At 43.7% G+C, this 19,370-nt stretch overlaps 2 protein-coding genes across 2 annotated transcripts; both read right to left on the bottom strand.

Annotated features, from left to right (window-relative positions):
• Window positions 1–3,159: 3,159 nt before the first annotated feature.
• Window positions 3,160–6,498, bottom strand: twist2. Its single transcript, XM_079170348.1, has 2 exons — window positions 5,816–6,498; window positions 3,160–3,653 (listed from the first exon to the last, which is right to left on the bottom strand). The coding sequence occupies exon 1, from the start codon at window positions 6,343–6,345 to the stop codon at window positions 5,851–5,853; it is 495 nt and encodes a 164-aa protein (XP_079026474.1). The 5' UTR covers window positions 6,346–6,498; the 3' UTR covers window positions 3,160–3,653; window positions 5,816–5,850.
• An 11,154-nt stretch (window positions 6,499–17,652) lies between these two features.
• On the bottom strand, window positions 17,653–19,129 carry LOC306704319 (uncharacterized protein; the record flags this gene model as incomplete). The annotated part of the gene is made up of 2 exons (XM_079170612.1): window positions 17,653–17,690; window positions 18,550–19,129. The coding sequence occupies 2 exons, from the start codon at window positions 19,127–19,129 to the stop codon at window positions 17,653–17,655; spliced, it is 618 nt and encodes a 205-aa protein (XP_079026738.1).
• Window positions 19,130–19,370: the final 241 nt, after the last annotated feature.

Genomic DNA, 19,370 nt, shown 5'->3' with positions numbered 1-19,370 from the left:
CATTTAAATAAAGAAGCGAGCGTCAAAGGATTGGGAAACGGAGGAAATTGTGGAATCTTACTTGGATGAAGAGAGAGGTATGGATGCAGATGTGGGCACTCAACATGGTGGTGTTATTTACTGTCACTGCATGTCCTGAAGACACGAGGTGCTGTTTCACAGATTGCAACGCGAGGAGGCTTTAACAGGTATGAGGATGCCGTTTGAGAGCCTCACAGTGTTCGACAAAGCCAATGTCATTTTGTTTTCCCAACATGCAAAGCCCTCTCCAAGGTTGCTTTGAGGCCAAATATCTTGACTGAGAGAAGAGGGCTTGTGACTGAAAGTTGATTGATTTTAATCCTCATCCTTTTCAGGTTATTTTTGCTTCTGTTTTCCATCAACAAGAGAGTGCATCTGGATCAGACAGAATTCAGGTGTGCCCACTTTGTCCACAGAGATGAAGTTTTAAAGAAGAAAAGAAAAAGGAAGCGCTGGCCCTGAGGTGTGATGATTATGCAGAGGGGGCCCTCTAGAGCTGGATCACAGTCTCAGGGAACCTGATTAAATGATGGAATGAAGGAAAGGCAGAGTGCAGCTGAAGAAAAAGACCAGAACCACTGCTAATTTATTTTTCATCCAGGCGGCCTTGACAGCCGAGGCTCTGCCAGGTTTCTCTGAACCCTGAGAGGCGTCTCGCTCTCGGCCCCACTCCGTTAGGTTTTGTCCGTTAAAGCAACTGCATCAAAGTTGCTCTGGTAGTTTAGCCGTCAAAATGTCTGCATGTCTGCACACACCAATGCCAAAGCCACCCACGTTATTTTATGTTTTTTACCATAAAAAAACATTATCTGAACGCAGCACCTGTTTCTGCATGTTAAACAGCAAAGATATGAGGATTTGAAAATATATAAACTTGTCAGCGAAACTCATCGAATAAAGTGCAACACAAAAAACAATCATTTCAGATAATATGGAACATGCTGGTATAAAAGTATTTCTTGCCCAATTTTATAGAAAGATTTAACTTTTAGTTTTTCTTGTTTGTGTTTTAATTATTAATCATAAAAGTAAGCTGTTTTCGGGCACTAACTAACACTATTATTAAAATGAATGATCTTGAAATGCACCTCATTTGATCCGTTTAACCAAGAGATCCTGAACAGCACACAATGAGAAAAAGAGAGCGAGAGATCAAAACTTAAGTCTGAGTCATGCTTCATGTATGGTCGTGGTGGCGGCTGAGACAGCTGACTTTCAGCTTTGCCAACACACACACACACACAGGAAGTTGAAAGTGGCGTAAGGCTAACCTTAGATTTTTTCTTATTTAAATTTTTACTGAACCAGCCGAACACCGAATACTGTTTGAGGCACACAGAGTGTAAACCTTCACTTTATTCCCTTTTTACTGCAAATTAAAGTTTTGTAGCTTTTTCCGTCTGATTTTACGGGAAACATCTGGATCTCTCGCACCGCTGGAGAAGTGGCCCCGGGTGATTCTGTGCTGCTCAGCTGTGAGGGCCCGGGATAATGAGCAGGTTTCAGACGGGCTCTTACGGATAAGCCAGCGTAGGTAGGAACCACCGTGCCAAACGTGCAGGACTTCTGCAACTTTGACATGTCGTTATGAAAGCTTTTCAGATTCTACAGAGAATGAGTGTAGACTCCAGCATGTGTGAATTCACCCAGCTGTACCGGTGTGTGTGTGTGTCGCTGCAAGGACTTAATGCATGCAGCAAAATTAGAATTAGTCACAGAGATCCCAATGTCACACATGTCTCCATGTCACATAAATCACTCAATTTAAAAATCACGGCCTTGAAATGAATACAGCTGATTTCCCTTTTTGCCTCCTTTAGCCACACTGGTGAACAATAAGATTATTAATAAAAAAGCAAGGGACACATGACTTGCTCTCAGCTCATCATCCACCAAAGGAATCACAGAAAAAGGGAAGAGAGTGTGTGTTAACTCTAATAAATAATGGGGGGGTTTGGTGCATCAGCAGCTGGACTAGAAAGCCACTGTTCTCACAGGTGTTTCCTCTTCAAACCACACTGACCTTGAGAGAATCAGACATACTGGCAATACCATCAATACTTTAATATTTCTCCAAAGGTTCAGGCTTTTTTTTCCAAGAGATTTTATGGCGTCCTCGTCGTGCCATATGTAGCATTTGTCATCCCCTGAGTGCTTTTATTTTGTAAAACAGTTTCCCAACTGGGAAATGTCTGACTGGCATTTCCTGGCCTGTTTCCATCTAAGATCCTAACGTAGATTCAATGCAGTTGAAGTGAAAGTTTAGTGTTTGTTTTTGCTGGTGATAAAACGATTAAGCTGTTTAAAAGTGCCACTTGAAAGCCAAGATTTCAACGGTGCAAAGTTTAGCTGAGACAGCAACAGAGAGCCAGCCTACCATTTTACACCAGAGAGCCCCAACGTTAACAATGAGGTCCTTTCAGTGTTTCGATTGCATCTAACTATGTCTGGGAAACGGAGATGTAAACAATTTTAATGCTTTAAGAGTCCGCGGTAGAGAGTCAAAGGAATGAATTCAGTCGTCTCTTCTATTTCCTGGCTTTTTTGTCAATAATTATTATTTTAAAGCTGCAGGCTGAGAGTTATTGTCCTTATCTGCGGTCGTTGGGGCTCCCTGCTCGTTAAAGAGCCCAAAGGCATCGCCATTTCCAATGATTACTCGTTATTCAAGCGGACAAGCATTTTATATGGCTGAGTTTGAAACTGGCTCAAATTTCCTCCACTGTTAATGAAGCTGTATATTTTATGGCCCTTTTTTTCTCTCTTTTTTTTAAGTCTGTGTTTTCTTTCCATAACAAGAGGAAGGGGGGAGAAAAGAAGGGGGGAGATTTTCACACCCAGAAGTGAAAAGAATAGGTGTTGTTGTGCTGTTGGTCTTTTTTTCCTCCCCAATCGAGCAGCCATAACCTGACACGCAAAACACATTGTTTTATGCTTCTCTAAATATATATATTTTTTCATTATCATCTTGTTCGATGCAAATTTGCATGAATTCGACTCGTTTTATTTGACTTTATTCAGCCTAACTAAACGCCATTATGTTAAAGATTAAAAGAAAAGAAAAAAAGCAACCATATTTTGTTCAAAAATATGTATTTTAATAAATAAGCAAAAACAAAAAATGCACATGGACGGAGTTTGGAGACTTGCTCAAGAAAGTCAGTGAAACAAATCCATGCAGCAAATGACTCTAAATTGCATTGGTCCCTTTACAGGCTACAGGCGTACTTACACAGGTATGTACAATATGCATTCATCTATATATATTTATACTTTGGTTTAAAGTCTTTGAAAAACAAAATATATATATATTCTTCTAAAAACGATTAAAGGATGGCTTTTGTTGAAATACAGGCCGAGCTGTTCTCTGAAACATCTTTGGCCTATAAGCATCGCAGGTCTGTCTTTCCCCTCCTCTCTCTGCCACAAACAGCTCCAGACACTCAGAAGCAGTGTGATGAATCTGCATCCACACACACACACACGCACGCACGCACGCACGCACGCACGCACACACACATTCCCCAAGAGTTTGTAGTTGTGGGTCACATTACGTCTCTCCGCCATGCCTTTGAGGTCGATGGGTTCTTCAATAATCCCTTTGGTCTTCGTACTTTGTAGAAGTAAACAGTCTGCAATGGAGAGAAGAGATACATATACAAATCATTATTTAAATGCAAACTAACTGGGATGCATGACACCTATTGATTTTGGCTTTGTGTTGTGCGGATATATACATTTTGTTTTACATTCACTGGCTCGCCTAGCTCGTGGGAAGTCATTAATGAATCAGTGATTAGCCACTGAGCTGAGTAAAACCACATGGCGACTGAAAAGCAGGAAAATAGTGTATTTTGAAATGTAGCCCTACAGCTGCAGTTAAATACAGAGGAAGAAACACACACACACACACACACACACACACACACACACACACACACACACACACACACACACACAGTTTCTCTGGCTTTTAGTTTGAAACACCTGAGTAAATTCACGCGTTTGCATTTCACTGTGGATTAGTGGACAGTCCTGAAACAATACAATCTAATTCCTCAGAGCAACATTGAGCCCAGAGTCATAGAAATACAAAAGCTCTATCAGTATGGTCACGATTTATTATATTTTGACAGGCCTTTTTTTCATGTTTGTGAATAACATCCACATGTGGATGAATATATTAATTTGTTTCCCATTTTAATCCTAGAAACCAAATGAATAACATGTATTCCCTGAGAGCAGAGTACCTCATGAATGAATGTGTATGCCACATATTATGATAAAGAAAAGGAGTGTTCAAAGATTGATATAAATGCTTCAATGTTATTTTCTTTAACATTCCATTCAACTCAGAAAAAAAAAATACCTTGTAATTTACTGTGCTTACACAAATCACTGTAATGACGTTTATTCGTCTCCCCCTCGGCACCAGGGTTGGTTTACAAGACAACAAAGCCCCGCTGATGGGCGGTCTGCTAACTACACGTCAGGCCCATGAGAACCAAACAAACCCTGCTCCTATATTATTCTAACCAAAGTGACATTTAGTGTCACCTAGTCTGTGCTCTTTCACCAGTCAAACCATCTCACAAGAAGCAGCCTTAAACTACATTACTAACCTGTGCTTTTATTTTGTAATGATTTTGTAATAATTGTCAATTCAATTACTATTTCAGCTCAAACTGACTTCATAAAAAAAAGCGGGGTATTTCCTTGTCATTTGGTCGTTATGTCACAATTTGGTATAGATGGTCAGTGCTGCCTGACTTCGCTTTATCTTTCACCTCTGTTAGCAAATGGAGATTTTGGAGCTTCCGCCAGTGAGAAGGTGAAAGCCAACGTTTCCCCATCGCTGACCTGGACTCTCACGACGTGAGCGAACCGGGCAGCAAATCTGCAAAACAACGTGACCAAATCCCGACTGCTCGCCATAATTATTTTTTTTATTGTCTTGCACTGGATTTAACTTTCATGTCCACCCGAGCTGCCCATTCCTGCGGTCTCCGCACAGGAAAGCACTCTATTGTGGATATAAATTACCCGCGGTGGCACTATGCAGCTGCGTTTTGGTGCGGCCCAGAACTTTTAAGTTCTGTTTTTTTTACCTCTCATTATTATGAAATGCTGTTAAGAGGGACTGAAAAAGAATTAACTGCATAAATCACAACTGGTTGATTTAAAGCGTTTCTCGTCAAAAATAAAAAAAAACGGACTTGTTGTCCTTCCTGGTCAGCGATGCATATTCTCGATTCTGCGTGACACGTGAAAACTATTATTTGTTGTGTTGTGTGTAGCTATTATTCATCTGAATTTAAGCGTTATGTTTGACTGTTTGCTTGAATGTATCGACGTGTAATCTGATGGACCGGTCGTCCATCAGTGGGCCGACCCGGCCTTGCGCGCAGCAGCAGCAGCAGCAGCAGCAGCCACACGCAGACGCGGAGTTGCGGCGTTGGAAAGATGCTGAGGCCTCGGTGTGAAATCTGTCACACGCATAACAAGCGCGCGCGGAACATGCGTGCTTTCGAACGTGTGAATTAAATTTGCTGGTGCAAAGCTGATGCGCACGAGTTTTGGTAATCAGTTCAACATCTGGGAAAATTCACAGTATCCGTGAACGTCTAGGAGGCAGACCTCATATGCACATCATAACAATATATTATATCTGTGTCCATATTAGTAATGCTCTTTTGAATCCCCTTATTCATTCACCATTTGTACAAAAGAAAATCAGAAAAGCACTACAGATATTATTATATGAATGTTCTTCTCTTCAGCTTGTGGTACCCACCGCTTTGGCATTGTAATTGAAGGTCTCTCGGGGCGCTAGTGAGATGCTGACATGGACCAAGCGCCCTCCATCCTCCACACGGAGAACGCGTAGCTGAGTCTTTCGTGCGCGACGTAGCTGCAGCTGGACATCTTGTTGTCCATCTCGTCGCTCTGCAGGACCTGACAGAGGAAGTCAATGTATCTGGAGGCGAGCTTCAGCGTCTGTATCTTGCTGAGTTTGTCCGAGGGCAGCGTGGGGATAATTTTGCGCAGCGACGAGAAGGCCTCGTTCAGAGACTGGGTGCGCTGCCTCTCCCGCACGTTGGCCAGGCACCGCTGGTTCTGCAGCTCCTCGTACGACTGGTTGCTGCTCGGACTCGGTTTCTTGACCCGTTTCACCGGACCCGGGCTGCTGCCGCTGCTGTCCTCGCTGGACTTCTTGCTCTGCCTCCTCTTCCCCGGGAAGCTTTTCTCCTGTCTGTCCAGCTCCTCCTCGCTGGTCACCAGACTATCCACAGGGGAGACCGGAGAACTGGAGCCCTCTTCCATTTCTTTCTTGAAGAAATGCAAGGATAGAGCAGAAAACGCGCCGTCCACTTTTGAAGCCGTGGTTACAAAAAAAAAATAAAAATGTGTCGATATCCGTAAAGATGAGGGGAATAATTTCAAGATGTCTCGCTCTCCGCTCCTCTCGCTTCGGAAGAAACTGGATTTCGAACTTGAGGTTGGCACGCTTCTCCTCACGCACTGAAGTTTTTTCCTTAAATTCTTTTGGAAACTTTATCCCGGTTTCAGATGCTAAATAGTTTTGAGAGTGGAAGGGGAGGGGTTTGGAGGGCGGAGGGGGAGTTAGTGTGCGTCCTGGTCCGCTAATAAGCAGGAGGGACCAGTCGGTTTCATGTGTCTGCTGGGATGTGACTGAAACAACGCGCTTTATTTACTGTTCGTTTGATTATTATTTTCCTATTTGTGTACGATCCGCCCCATCATCAAACACGCTATGTTTGCCTTTATTTTATTATTGAAACCACAATTAATCAAATTGTGAAATATATGATTAGCCTACATACAGTCCTGATTAAACCTCTTTTACGCATTTCTTTGAGTTGTTTTATTCATCTTGAATTATTGAATCTTTTGTTTAGGTCATTAACAAATATTTATGCAATTGTATGTAATATAATCATATAATTTCCTCAAAAAATATGTCTCAAAATCTCTAGGAACAAGTATATATGTTGAGGGGCTGTAAAGTGAAATCTCAGCTTGAACCACGGCTCTGTCTGCAGGGCCTTTCAGTTCAAACCGTCCATAAACAGTAAATAGTGTGTTTTTCTGTGCACTCGGGGCGATTTACGCACAAATTCTTCGGAATTGTGGAAATCTATCCGCTTGATCTATAATCGAATCAAACCCGTGCGCTCTCACAGTTGCTATAATGTGGAAGTCAAACAGGAAAGAGGCTTAAACTAACCGAGGAGCTCTCCGGTTTCTGCGGATACCTCCAGTGGACGGTTTCTCCATGCGTTTTGTCAGCGGTCCACCTCTTCATCTGACATGTCATGTTTCCCCGACACAGAGCGGCGCGCAGGTGGCTCACATTATGGAGCTGACTTTATCCACTGCGAAAATGCAGAATATGTTCAAATCAGCTGACCTCTGAGGTTTCTGTGGTTCTATACTGTTGTGGCTTTCTTGACTATAAGGACAGTGTTCTTGTGCTCCCAAAAATAATGCAATTTCAGCAGGCATTTATTTTGCAAAACGTTTATTGAATCAAATTGACTTTTCTTGACACTAGAGTGAAATGTTTAATTCTGAATACATAGTTTTAAAGATAAGACACTCAGCATCCTCTGTCCCAGGATGTCGTGCATTCATGATTTTGGGCTATACAAAATAAATGTATTTAAATTGAACTACATTACTTTTGCTTGTAATAAGACACCTCTTTAACCTTTTTGTGCAGTATAGGTTATTTTACCCACAACGTTGGATGATGTTCCTGAAATGCTTAAGGAAACAAGGCTTCAACTGTTAATGTGAATCTGATAATACTCACTAATTGCCTCTTATTAGAGAGCAATTTTGCTAATTTACACTGTAGTGAACACTTTAGTTCACCAAGAGTATCTGAAAATAATCAAACTGCGTGTATCTTTAGCGCATGTGCCCATGTTATGTGTGCTCTACCCGTCCGGGGAGAACTGGAAAGTTGCACAACATTGTTTTGAACCCATGAGTGCTCGTTTGGTACTGGGACATATCCTGGTTTCCCCTTGAAAGCTCCACTGGCCTAAAGGAGACCCTGGTCTGCTTTGTGTTTTGGGTTCCCCTGGTAATGGTGACTGTCACTATACTTTTACTCAGTGCCAGGGCTCTCAATTCAGAGCTGCATGCCTCCCTACAGGTCCAAACGTGTGGTTGCATTCTACTGGTCTCCCTCTTTATAAAGCAGGTTATGTTTCTCACAAGAAAACAGGAAAGTATTGCTCAAATACGTGCAGCGTGTTGGATGAAAGGAGGAACATGCACATGTGGGAGAACGCACACAATCACACACACTTTCCCTCATTATGCCCTCTGACCTCCTGCTCCCTGGCTCAGCTGCAGGAGGCCTCCGTGCCCAGGGGAGGAGGTTCTGAGCGAGAGGCTGATCCTGCACAGTGTCTGTGAGGTATGGGTTCTGCATGTACACAAAAGGAAAAAGAGCAAAGAGGGGCCCCTGGCCAGCACTTTTCCATCCACTGTATAATACTCTGGGAAATGATAAGCTAGCACGTATTCAGGCAAGCAACGAAATGATGAGGAAGACAGTTCCCCCGGTCTCAAACTGATTAGAATTCATTCCCGATCATATTCCACTGCAAAAGATTATGTGGAAAAACTGCGAGAGAGCTTGAGCGTAATAATTTAACATAGATTCTTGTAAAACTGGCCCCAGCAGCACACGCAATTGTTGTTATTTAACTCTGTTTGTGGTGTAAAATATATTTAATTTTGAGCTTTCCCCATCAACGTTGTTAGATATGGAAACAGTATACTGAACCTCTCACTTGGTGCAGTGGTTTTCAACCAGGGATCAGACAGGGGTCTGAGGGAGTTCCAAAAGGGGTCCCCAGAAAAAAAGGGGAATAGTTTATTTTCCTCATTTATTTCACTATAGAAGTGAGACTTATGTGAGTGAGAGTACTGAGAGGGAATACTCTGATCATTGTTTTCATTTCCTTCACAGTCATCTCCTCAACTCAACATAAGGAGGGAATATTGTAATTGACATCTGCAGAACAGGATGAGAAGGTGAATAGTGTGGTGATTAGACCCCGTCAATCTATCAATATATATCTCAAAGGGGTGGTGAAGAGTATAATAGGAAACCCCCCTGTGGAGTCTACACACTGGTGGTAGTGAGAGGAAGAGAAGACTGAGGGTCTGAATGTGAGGAGGAGAGGACTTCTGATGAGCTCAACCTTGAGCACCTTCACACGATGACTGGAGGTGAATGGGGTGCAGGAGGGCTGGGCGATTTCTCCTACAATGACAGGCGACAGCCACAGAGAGGAGAACTGATTTAAAGTTTTGGCGCAGCGACGTGATTGGCCGACGGAGATCGTGACAAAATTAAGGTCAGCAAAGTCTGTGTCAAACTTTTTGAAATGGAAATATCGGCCGTAATACCCATAAGAGGAGGTTTCTGGCTCGTTGGCTCTTTGTGGATGTCCATAAGTGATTCATGTTTATCTCACCCGACGCTCATTGGAGAAGAGAGGAATTTTCGGCCTCTGTGGTTCTCGCTGGAACCCCCTGAGAGCGATAAAGGGAGCGAGAGGCGGAGAGGCAAAGACAGCAGAATGAAGTGAGAGACAGAGGGTGTGGAGAGAGAGAGAGAGAGAGCGAGGGAGAACGATGACCTGCCTCCCAGATCAAAGATGAGCTTGGGCCGTAATTCAGCGGGGCAGAATTACGTACTTCTGTCTTGTCTGACACCTTTAAAACCAGCTCCACATGAGTCCAGGCCATGGCCTTAATAAGCCCAGATCCTCTCTGCTGTCACATCAGTGAAAACACATCCTTGTCGCATGCCACGGTCTTCTGCCTTCACGTCAACCTCATAAAGGGAAACCACTGGTCGCCAGACAGGAAGTGAGGCAGAGAGGTGCTGAGGGATAAAGAACAGGTTCGAAGAGAAGAAGAAAAGAAGGATACGGACGCTGACGGAGGAAAGAGGCCAAATGTATGGACGCGTGATGACTCCCCATGTCTTTGATCTGATGGAGAGGGCTACGGACGTGTGAGGGAAGTTATGGAAGGGGTGATTTGTTAGAGTCTGTGATGAGTGGAATTCTGCTGTCCATGTGCCTGCCAAGATTGGTTACCTTTGACTTCAACCCCCACAAACACTTGCGAGACTCACCCCAAATGATCTTGGCGAGAGGATCTAAAGCCGTGGCCTGTGGGCTGGCATATTTCTGCTTGTGTATGCATGTGTGTGTGTGTGTGTGCGTGTGTGTGTGTGTGTGTGTGTAGGTGTGTGTGTGTGTGTGTGTGTGTGTGTGTGTAGGTGTGTGTGTGTGTGTGTGTGTGTGTGTGTGTGTGTGTGTGTGTGTGTAGGTGTGTGTGTGTGTATGGGCTTTTTAAACTCATGTACAGTATCCATTATCACCTGATTATCGAACGCATTGTCTACATCTGTCTTTCCATACATGCACCTGTGTGTGTGTGCGTGTGTGTGTGTATGTGTGTGTGTGTGTGTGTGTGTCAGAAAGTGATTCAAGATGAACTAAAGATGTTGAGCAGTGAAAAAGGCCCAGCTGGTTCTCATTGTGCAGAATTGCAGGATTTCTAAGGTAATACAACAAAATGAATTTGTGCTTGAATGATACATGGTAGCTCCATACTCATTAGCTTTGCACAGTGGCCGAAAGTGTGGTGGTAAATATTGAATAAAACATTTTGATTTGTACCTGCAAGAAGCGAAAAAACAAACTTCACAAACAAAATTAAGACTGCTAACAAGGACTGGAGTCCACCATGACAAACACAACAGCCCAGCTGCTTCTTTTGTTAGACTTTATCTCATTCTTTCATGATATTGTAAATGCTCACCAGAGTTAAGAGTAAAATACATCAAACTTTTTTTCTGACTAAAAGTAAACTAAAACCAAAAGTGTACTGGTCCCCTCAAGTTTGTCAAACGCAAAAGTGATGTCTGTTTTATTGCCCAGTTGTTTTCCAGCAAGTTGTGAAAATGTGACTCACAAGTCGGTTCTGAGGAAGAGCGTCAGACTTGATGGCGATCGGAATTTAGTGTCGAAGTAGTATGAATGAAAAACATTGCAGCCTTTATATAAAACGTCAAAGGAAAAATAGTTTCAATCGCCTTTTTTTTTTTTTTTATTAAAAATAGTTACTCAAGTTCTTCTTCAGCATGTCGCAGCGTCCCAACGTACGTCAACGCAGACTTTTATTTATATGAAATTAACCAAAGTGGGACTTAACATTATCAGCCACAGGCGGTGTTTCTAATAAGGGCCTGTACTTAGCAGAGGCCTCCACAGTGAGCGAAACAACAGGCAATATCGGTGAAAGGTACATATTGGGCAATAAAACCATAGGCACCTCCACTCATAGAGTCATTCCTCGGTAACTCGGTAACGCCGTGTGCCCATTCATTCATATACATGTATATCCACACTTCTCCTTTCTGCTGCCCCAGGGCCGATGACAAGGTGTTTCTGAAATCGCATTAGGGGCCCTTTCGTAGAGGTTTCATTGGGGAGTGTGTAACAGCTTGAAGCATTTAGGCTTTGTTTAATACGATGCAGATTGCCGCTCGCTGCTTTGTCTCCTGTGTGGAAAGGAGCCCGGGATGGCTGAGACCCCCACTGTCAGAGTTTTCTTTGATATCTGGAGATGGAAGGGGGAAAACGGGGCAGAACCCCCCCCCCCCCCATCCCCTTCTCCCCAACACACACACTAACACCACCACCCTCTAAAACCTGTATGCTCAGTACCTGACTCTGCCCTGCTGCCCTGTAGAGTTATGGCCGTCCAATGAACAAGCCGAGCTTTGAAGTGCAGCTCTCCGAGGCTTTACACCCTACGGGAGACGTGCGTGGTGAAAAGACATCATGATGTACAGTACTGTGTCCATTTCGGGGCACATGCTGGATCTTTTAGGTGAGGTAGCCCGGTTCTAAAACACTTAACTGTTCATCCAAATGAAGCTGGAAAATATCACTGCATGAAAAGACGACCCGTTCTGGTTCACAGGGCGGCAAATACCGACGCTTCGTCACGTCCCTCGACAGGGCACCCTTCAGCGTCTGTATGAGACGTGTCAACCCAACCATTTCAAAAAAAGCTATTGAGAACATATCTATCACAATAATTTCACATGTGTATTTGTCCAAAGTGACTTACATTACTGTTTTCAACCAGATACACACAGTGGGATCAATTTGGGGCTTCGTTTGGACGTATGGACCAAACCACCTACCCCTATGATTAATGGTCGACCTGCTCCACTATGCTCTGCTCTTCCATGTATATACTCACACACGTGGATTAGTTGTGGAGGGCGCACATCGGTATGCTGTTTATTTCTTTCTGTTTATGAGTTTTGTCCAAGAAGAGAGAACTCTCGGCACAAACCTTTAATTCAACCCACACTTAACTCAAATGCGCTTCATTGACTTGACATTGACGAAAAACAGCGTTGCCAGAGCAATTATGTTGGCTATAACACAATTATATTCATTATGCACGTACTACTTCCAGAATCTGAACTTTAACCGGGGCCAAACAAGAGCGGCGGGGTGGGGGGGCGGCGGGCCTTGTTTGATAGGGTCAGAGTAAATTTGCAGAACAAACCACAGAGAGACTGTGCACTCGGGTGCTGATGGGGCAGCCTCCTGCGCAAATAACGCAACGTAATTAGCGCTGCACTTGTGACCCTGGTGCCAAGGTTAGCGTGGCGGTTGGCCCGGGTTCACAGCGCAATGTGCTTTGGCCAGGTGGCCTGGCTAGACTGGGCTGCTGCGAGGTTAGACTAGATTAGTTTTGGGGGTAGGCAGTGCAGGAAGGCTGGGCAAACAGTAGTGGTGTTTGTTCTGCTGATTGGCCTGGGACAAGTAGGGTGAAGATCACCGGATGTCAACATGGGGTGGGGGGTGGCATTTACAGTCCACTGTCACTCCCTCAATGTCACCTGTGTCACCAACAACACCCTCCGCTCGGTTAAAGACTGGACTGTTAGCTCACCCTGAAGCTACAGGGCAGTGAATCTTCTCTGTGTGGCCCACTCCAGCAGAATCATTTACGAAGTTACACTCTGAGGGGTGTGACGCTTGTTTCATTTCTCAGCTCACACGGCCCACACCTCAGCGCCTGGTCAGCTGACACTGTTTATTTCCCTCCACCGCCGTTCTAATCCGAGGAGGAAATTATTGAATGTTCCAGTGCTCATCTGAGAAGGCTTCAAATGCGTACCCCCCAGTACTGTACTGTTTGGGGGCCCTTGAGCGCAGGCTCCCGGGGACGCATTGTAAAGAAGACACCGCATTTCTCCCACACACACTCTGATCCGAGTTATTAGCTCTGAGGTCGAGAGCGTGGTTTTGTGAAGAGGAGCTGTAATGAGAAAAACAGGTGAGCTATTTAACTAGAGCTTCACAGCTATTAAAGTGCCAACACACTGGGTCACCATGGCGATGAGCGAGTGAGGGAGTAGTCAGCATTTCTGTTTTTTTTGAGAGGGGTGGATGTTTGTTTTCTCGTCATTTTCTTTTTCAGGCCGTGAGTCTGTTTCGCAGAACTCATTCACTTCATTGAGTTTTCACAAGAAACAAGACATTTCTCAGCAGATGTGCTGCACAGATTATGAACACTGTTGCACAATTTCAAATACTTCACTTCTAAGAAAAGGAACGCCAGCACAGGTTGTGGCTGTAAGAAGCTCACACTGTCACAGCTTGATATTCATAAATATTTTGATCATAATAACATCTGAAGCATTATAAACATTTTCAACAAAACACAGACGAACCTTGCCGGTATTGAGACAATCCTTCTGCCCCGTGCTTAATGATGTACTGTTCATGAGATGTTCTAGATGCAGCATATTGAAAATGGCAGTTTTGGGAACAGAAACGTAAATGATACATCGAATTAAGAGCGCCTAGCACCCAGCCTGAAGTTGGCATCTTTTGTACATTTAAATCAGGCTGGATGACGCTAAATATCACGCCACCACAGGAGTCTGTATTTGTCTTTCTCTCACTGTCTGATCATCTGTGCAGTAGCAGCCATATTTCTGTCTCTAACAGAATGTTTTTTTCTTGTTTGTCATACAGCAAGTGATATTTACGAGGTACCATCATATATCCTGTTGTATTCTTTCCTTTTTTGGCCCTTTTGGCTTTATTATAGACGGGATAATAGACTGGAAAGGGGAGAAAGAGAGGGGACGACATGCAGCAACGTTCACGTGAGTGATTTAAAAAGTTTCTGGTGTCAACATTTAGCCACAGAGTTTTCCCACTGACAGCTTTTTGACCCTTCGACGGGGCTGTTTCACATCTCCTTCAGCCAGACCCTTACATTGTTCCAACAGGATGTGATGCACTAATTATATTTACAAGTGCAAGGCCCAGACTCCACATTTACACCAGCGTGATAAACACACCTGCCGGCCGATGGCAGAACGGCCTCTCTCTGTTTGTCAGTGGTAAGTCTGCCGGATGTTAAATCAATAAACTACCTCAACACAAATAGAAAAAGAAGCCTGATGCAGTCCACAGACTGGAAGAATCGTGCTCATTTTGGCCCCCAAAATGTTCCGCTTGGCTGAATCTCATCTGAATGGTATTCAGTGCTGTTCCCTAGGGCTCAAGATCTCACGGTGAGTTTTCTGAACATTATCCATTTGGTTACTTGAATACACAGATAGTTACATGAATGGCTGATTCTATAGTTTGACCAAACACAATTGTAGCTTTCTCTGGAGCTTTCAACCATATCTCATGAGCTTCACCAGTGAATCGAGTTTGCTCAGTTGTCCTGCAGAATTTTAAATTTCTTTTATACTTTAAAAAAAGTATAAAAGAAATGAAAATAATTAAATACTTTGTGTTTGTTTCCTTTGTTATCTGTAAAACAGTGAGGAGTGTCTGTAATGCTCTTCTACACTTTCAAAGATATGAATAAAGAATCATTTTAGTTATTACTTTTAATTTGTTCATCTCAATTACTTGATATGACGTCATGCAAGTTAACGTGGTGTAACACATATTGAAACATCGCCCCTCAGCAGCGAGAGACAGTTGACTGGTTGATGATGCTGCTCCAATTGTCCCTTTAATACTTAACAGATTTCTTTTTGGACTTGTTTGTAAGTCTGCTTGGTATGTGCAACAAATACTACAAACACAGAGCTTAACAAATATCAGACTTTGTCAGGACAGTAAATTATTAAAATCTGTCTACAGCTCAAAGCTCTTGACTACGACACAAAGCATCAGAAACTCCTACATGAATAAATCCCTAAATAAATGAAGCCAAATAATACCACTAGGGGGACTCGAGGGTCCCTGAGCACCTGAGTGCCACAAAGGTCACATGCAGTTTGATGATTGGCTCCATCACATGCCTTGGTGTAATTCAAAATATTGTAGGCAATACTTTTGAATATCCAAATACAATGCTACGATACAGCTCTAAATTATATTTCATATTACTTTTATTAAATCATGTTCTTCGGGACAACCTGTTTCTTATGTAACCCAGGGTCTCTTGTGTGCATTTACATCAAACAGGTGTACAGTGCAGTACAGTGTGTAGACAGAGTCACCGCAACATCTGTGGCACCTGTAAGAGCAGTGACTCACTAAAGTGTTTGAACACGCACACGCTCACACACAGCGGGGCAATGGGACAGCTTTTCTCCCCGAGAATCCACTCGTCCAATTTAATTTTACTGCACTTTTGCTGAGTGCTAATAGGCGACGTCTTTGATGTTGATTTGCGTCCCGTTCATTCGGTCTCCAGAACAACTAGGGAGCCATTTGTGATTTACCGTGACCAAAACTCCCAAACCAGATATTCAGTAACAAGGTATGTCTGTAGACGTGATGTCTCATAACTGGGTTGCTTCTTAATTATTGCCTAAGGGCTCTATTACTGGCACTAAAAAATACACGTGTAGGAGAAGAGTCTGTATGTTGTTGACTCCCTTCGCCTGTATTACACATCCGACCTGCACCCTCGGAGCAGCATCTGTGGACTGTGGAGAGAAACTACCCAGCCGTGACATTTAATTTCACCATCTTTACGTGCTTTACATGCTGCGTCATAGAGTCGGATAATGACACTAACAGTCATCTGAAGAGGCTGAGTAACATTTTGAGAGTTAGCTAGATTGTTACAGTGCATGCAACTGTTCTATTTGACCGACTGTTTCCCCTCTGATACTTCTGATTGACAATTTGAGTTGACTATATTTTCTAGGGATTGTCAGTCTCCATTACTATTGAATGGATTGTCATGACATTTTGTACATACAAAGGATGAATCCTAATGACTTCCTGCAGTGCCACCATGAGGTTGGCGTGTAAGTGAAGTGTCTCCACCATCGTTTTTTGCATGTATGACCATGAAAAGTTTTCATTTACTTCTATGACACCTGTAACATTCCTCCCTGATCCAGGTCATGTGTGAGCAGAGCGCTCCATCTGGACCGTCCTGAAGTGTTGACTACGTTTATGGGGTGTTTGGTTAAACATAGTCTTCTGGTATGAATAGAAATAACCAAATCGGAGTGTGCTTTTGAGTCATCTATAAAGGTTAACACGAAAAGAAATCAGGGGCAGAGAGAGGTGATATGTCGGTGCTTGAATGACCCCTGTAACAGATTAAAGACCTCAATACGGAAAAAACAGGAATCAACCATGAAGAACATGGAGAAGGTGGGAAAAGATGCTTTTTATGATCCTGAGTGGAGATCCTTGTTAAGAAATACATAAAGCTGTCACAGCAAGGCTTTTCTGTGGCGAAGCATTTAAGGAAAACGACACTTTCACAGATCCCGGAGTAGTCTCACATGTACAGTAAATCACAAACAAAAACAACAACGCTCTCATCTGCATTACACATGAACAATAAATAATCACCGTTTGTTGGAATACATGTCCAAGAAAGTAGAACGGGCATTTTGTCATAAATAATTAAAATTAAAATTAAATACATAAATAAATAATTCAACAGCTGACAGATGAAACAAACAGTACACTACTAGCCGTATTGCCATGTTTGGAAACAACACCTGACATGCTAAAACACATTGCACCGTTCTGCTTCTCACGCCCATTGTCTCATTTACATGATCAAGGCTCTTTTTAACACATCGACTCACAGACTAATGAGCGGGAGTCCAAAAAACACTTCAGCGCTACATGCAGAAGTATGAGCCCTTTACAAAGTCCATTCAGTCTCATGCCAGTGTGCCCCCCCCCCCCCCATCTCTCTCTCTCTCTCTCTCTCTCTGTGACAAGTGCCATCCAATTGGGCAAACAATGCCAACCCTCTTTCCCTCCCCAGCCGCAGAAACAATGGCTCTCAATTACCAGTCAACAATAAATTAGAATATTAAAAGCGACGGAGGACGAAGGAGTGGGGTGAAGTTGAGAAAAGCCTGAGGTGTGTGACCCGATGAGAAGTCTGCAGATGTCGATCAGTCGGCTCTGTCATGCAGGGCCGGCCGCCTGTCTTTGACATGTGAGAGTGTGAGAAGAGGGAGGAACAAACTTGAACCTCCTCCCCGCTGCCATCTCCACACTTGGGGTGCCCCATGTTCCTCGGTTAATCCCACTTTATCCAAGAGAGGCGGGCTGTCAGGTCTGGGAAACGGGCGCACGGGGGCAGAGGGAGACAAAAGCAGGACAAACACATAAGTTTTGATACATTTGAATGACTGTTTAACAAGTCCTAGGTCTGGGGGGGGGGGGGGGGGGCTGGGGGCACACTTACTCCTGAAAAGCGCCATGAAGAGGCTTCAGAGCAGATTCCCACAGAATTAGTTAAGTGCAGGGAGGCCGTAAGTATACAGGTAATTGTGCTTTGGTAAAATGAGGCTTCATTGAGGATGAAACACGCCTGGGGATAAAATGTGCAGCAAACACACAGCAAGCTGCTTAAAATGACATTTTCTTCATGTCGTTACACTGGGATCACCGTGAAACAAACACACAATTGATTATGTATGTTCATTGAAAACCGTTTGGTTTGAATTCACTATTAAAGATTTATAACAAAGACTAAAAAAGTATTTTACATAGTGTTCATGGTGTAAATGTGTCCTCTATATCATGGTACTCTGGCATATTTGGCTAATCAACATAAAATCTATTAATTAAAGTTAAGATCAGGTATTTTTATGTTTAGGTGTGTTTACAACATGCCTTATTTTAATGTATATATATATATATATATATATATATATATATATATATGTTAATATTCTCTAATATCCAGAAAAGAAGGTCTCTTTTGCAAACATGTTGAAAAAACCTGTAGCCTATGCGTTAAGAGTGATGCGCTGTTAATATAATTAATTGATAATTGATAATGTTCCAGCCAACATATTTCATTTGGCTGAAGTTAGGCTGAACATTACCCTGATCTCATTTGCAACATCAGTCAACTCGGTCATTAGTTCATTACAGTTTGATTGTGGGCTAATGAGGGGGATCAGCTCACCGCTTGTGTTCCAGATGGCGTCGGTGTGATTCTTGTAGCCGTTCTTCATGCACTCGTCCACGTAGGATTTGGGGTCGCAGCCCGACACGAGGATCTCCCTCAGCAGGGCGATGTACGCGATGGCCAGCCGCAGACTGTCGATCTTCGACAGCCGCTTCTCGTAGGGAAACGTGGGTACGTGGCAGCGGAGCTCCTCGAAGGCGGAATTGATGCTCAGCATCCTCTTCCTCTCCCGGATGTTGGCGGCGTGTCGCTGCACCTTGTAGGGCGGATGGGTCACCAGCCGCCGCGCCCTGTGCTTGGTCACCTCCAGGGGGTCGTCCATGGAGGAGCCTTCTCCTTCCGTGCAGACGTCCGCCCCCGGAGACTGCACGTCGAGGTCGGTGAAGGTCAGCTGCGCGTCCGGGAACATGGACTGACTTCCCAGGGAGGACCAGGGCGAGAGCTGGCCGGCGGCTGTGGTGTAGTCCAGCAGGAAGTTGTCCAGCTGGGTCTGAAACTGGAAGTTTTGGTCCATTTGTCCCCAAAATGCAAAATCCTTCGTGCCATCCTGGTCGAAGTCAAAAAGCATGTCCTCCATATTTTATATTTTATAAACGCAAAAACACAATGATTGTGTTTATTTCCCAGTCTTGGCAGAGAGCGTGTTTTCCCTTAACAAACTGGCAACAGCCTACCTGCATGTGCCTGAATCTCTGCTGCTGTGTGACAGCGTCTCCTGGATTAAATACTTCCAGGGCCTCCGTGTTTCTCTGTGGGTTGCTCCGGCCATTGTAATGGCTGAAAGGGAGCTCTTAAGAACACTTTACCCCTCCTTGTGG

The sequence above is a fragment of the Pholis gunnellus genome (genome assembly GCF_910591455.1).
Source record: "Pholis gunnellus genome assembly, chromosome: 12".
Taxonomy (NCBI): domain Eukaryota; kingdom Metazoa; phylum Chordata; class Actinopteri; order Perciformes; family Pholidae; genus Pholis; species Pholis gunnellus.
Note: the sequence above shows the minus strand (reverse complement) of the source record. Positions and strands in the feature narration are given on the sequence as shown.

What these genes read in the sequence shown, in the direction of transcription:
- twist2 (XM_079170348.1), bottom strand. Translation starts at nt 6,345, where the DNA reads ATGGAAGAGGGCTCCAGTTCTCCGGTCTCCCCTGTGGATAGTCTGGTG.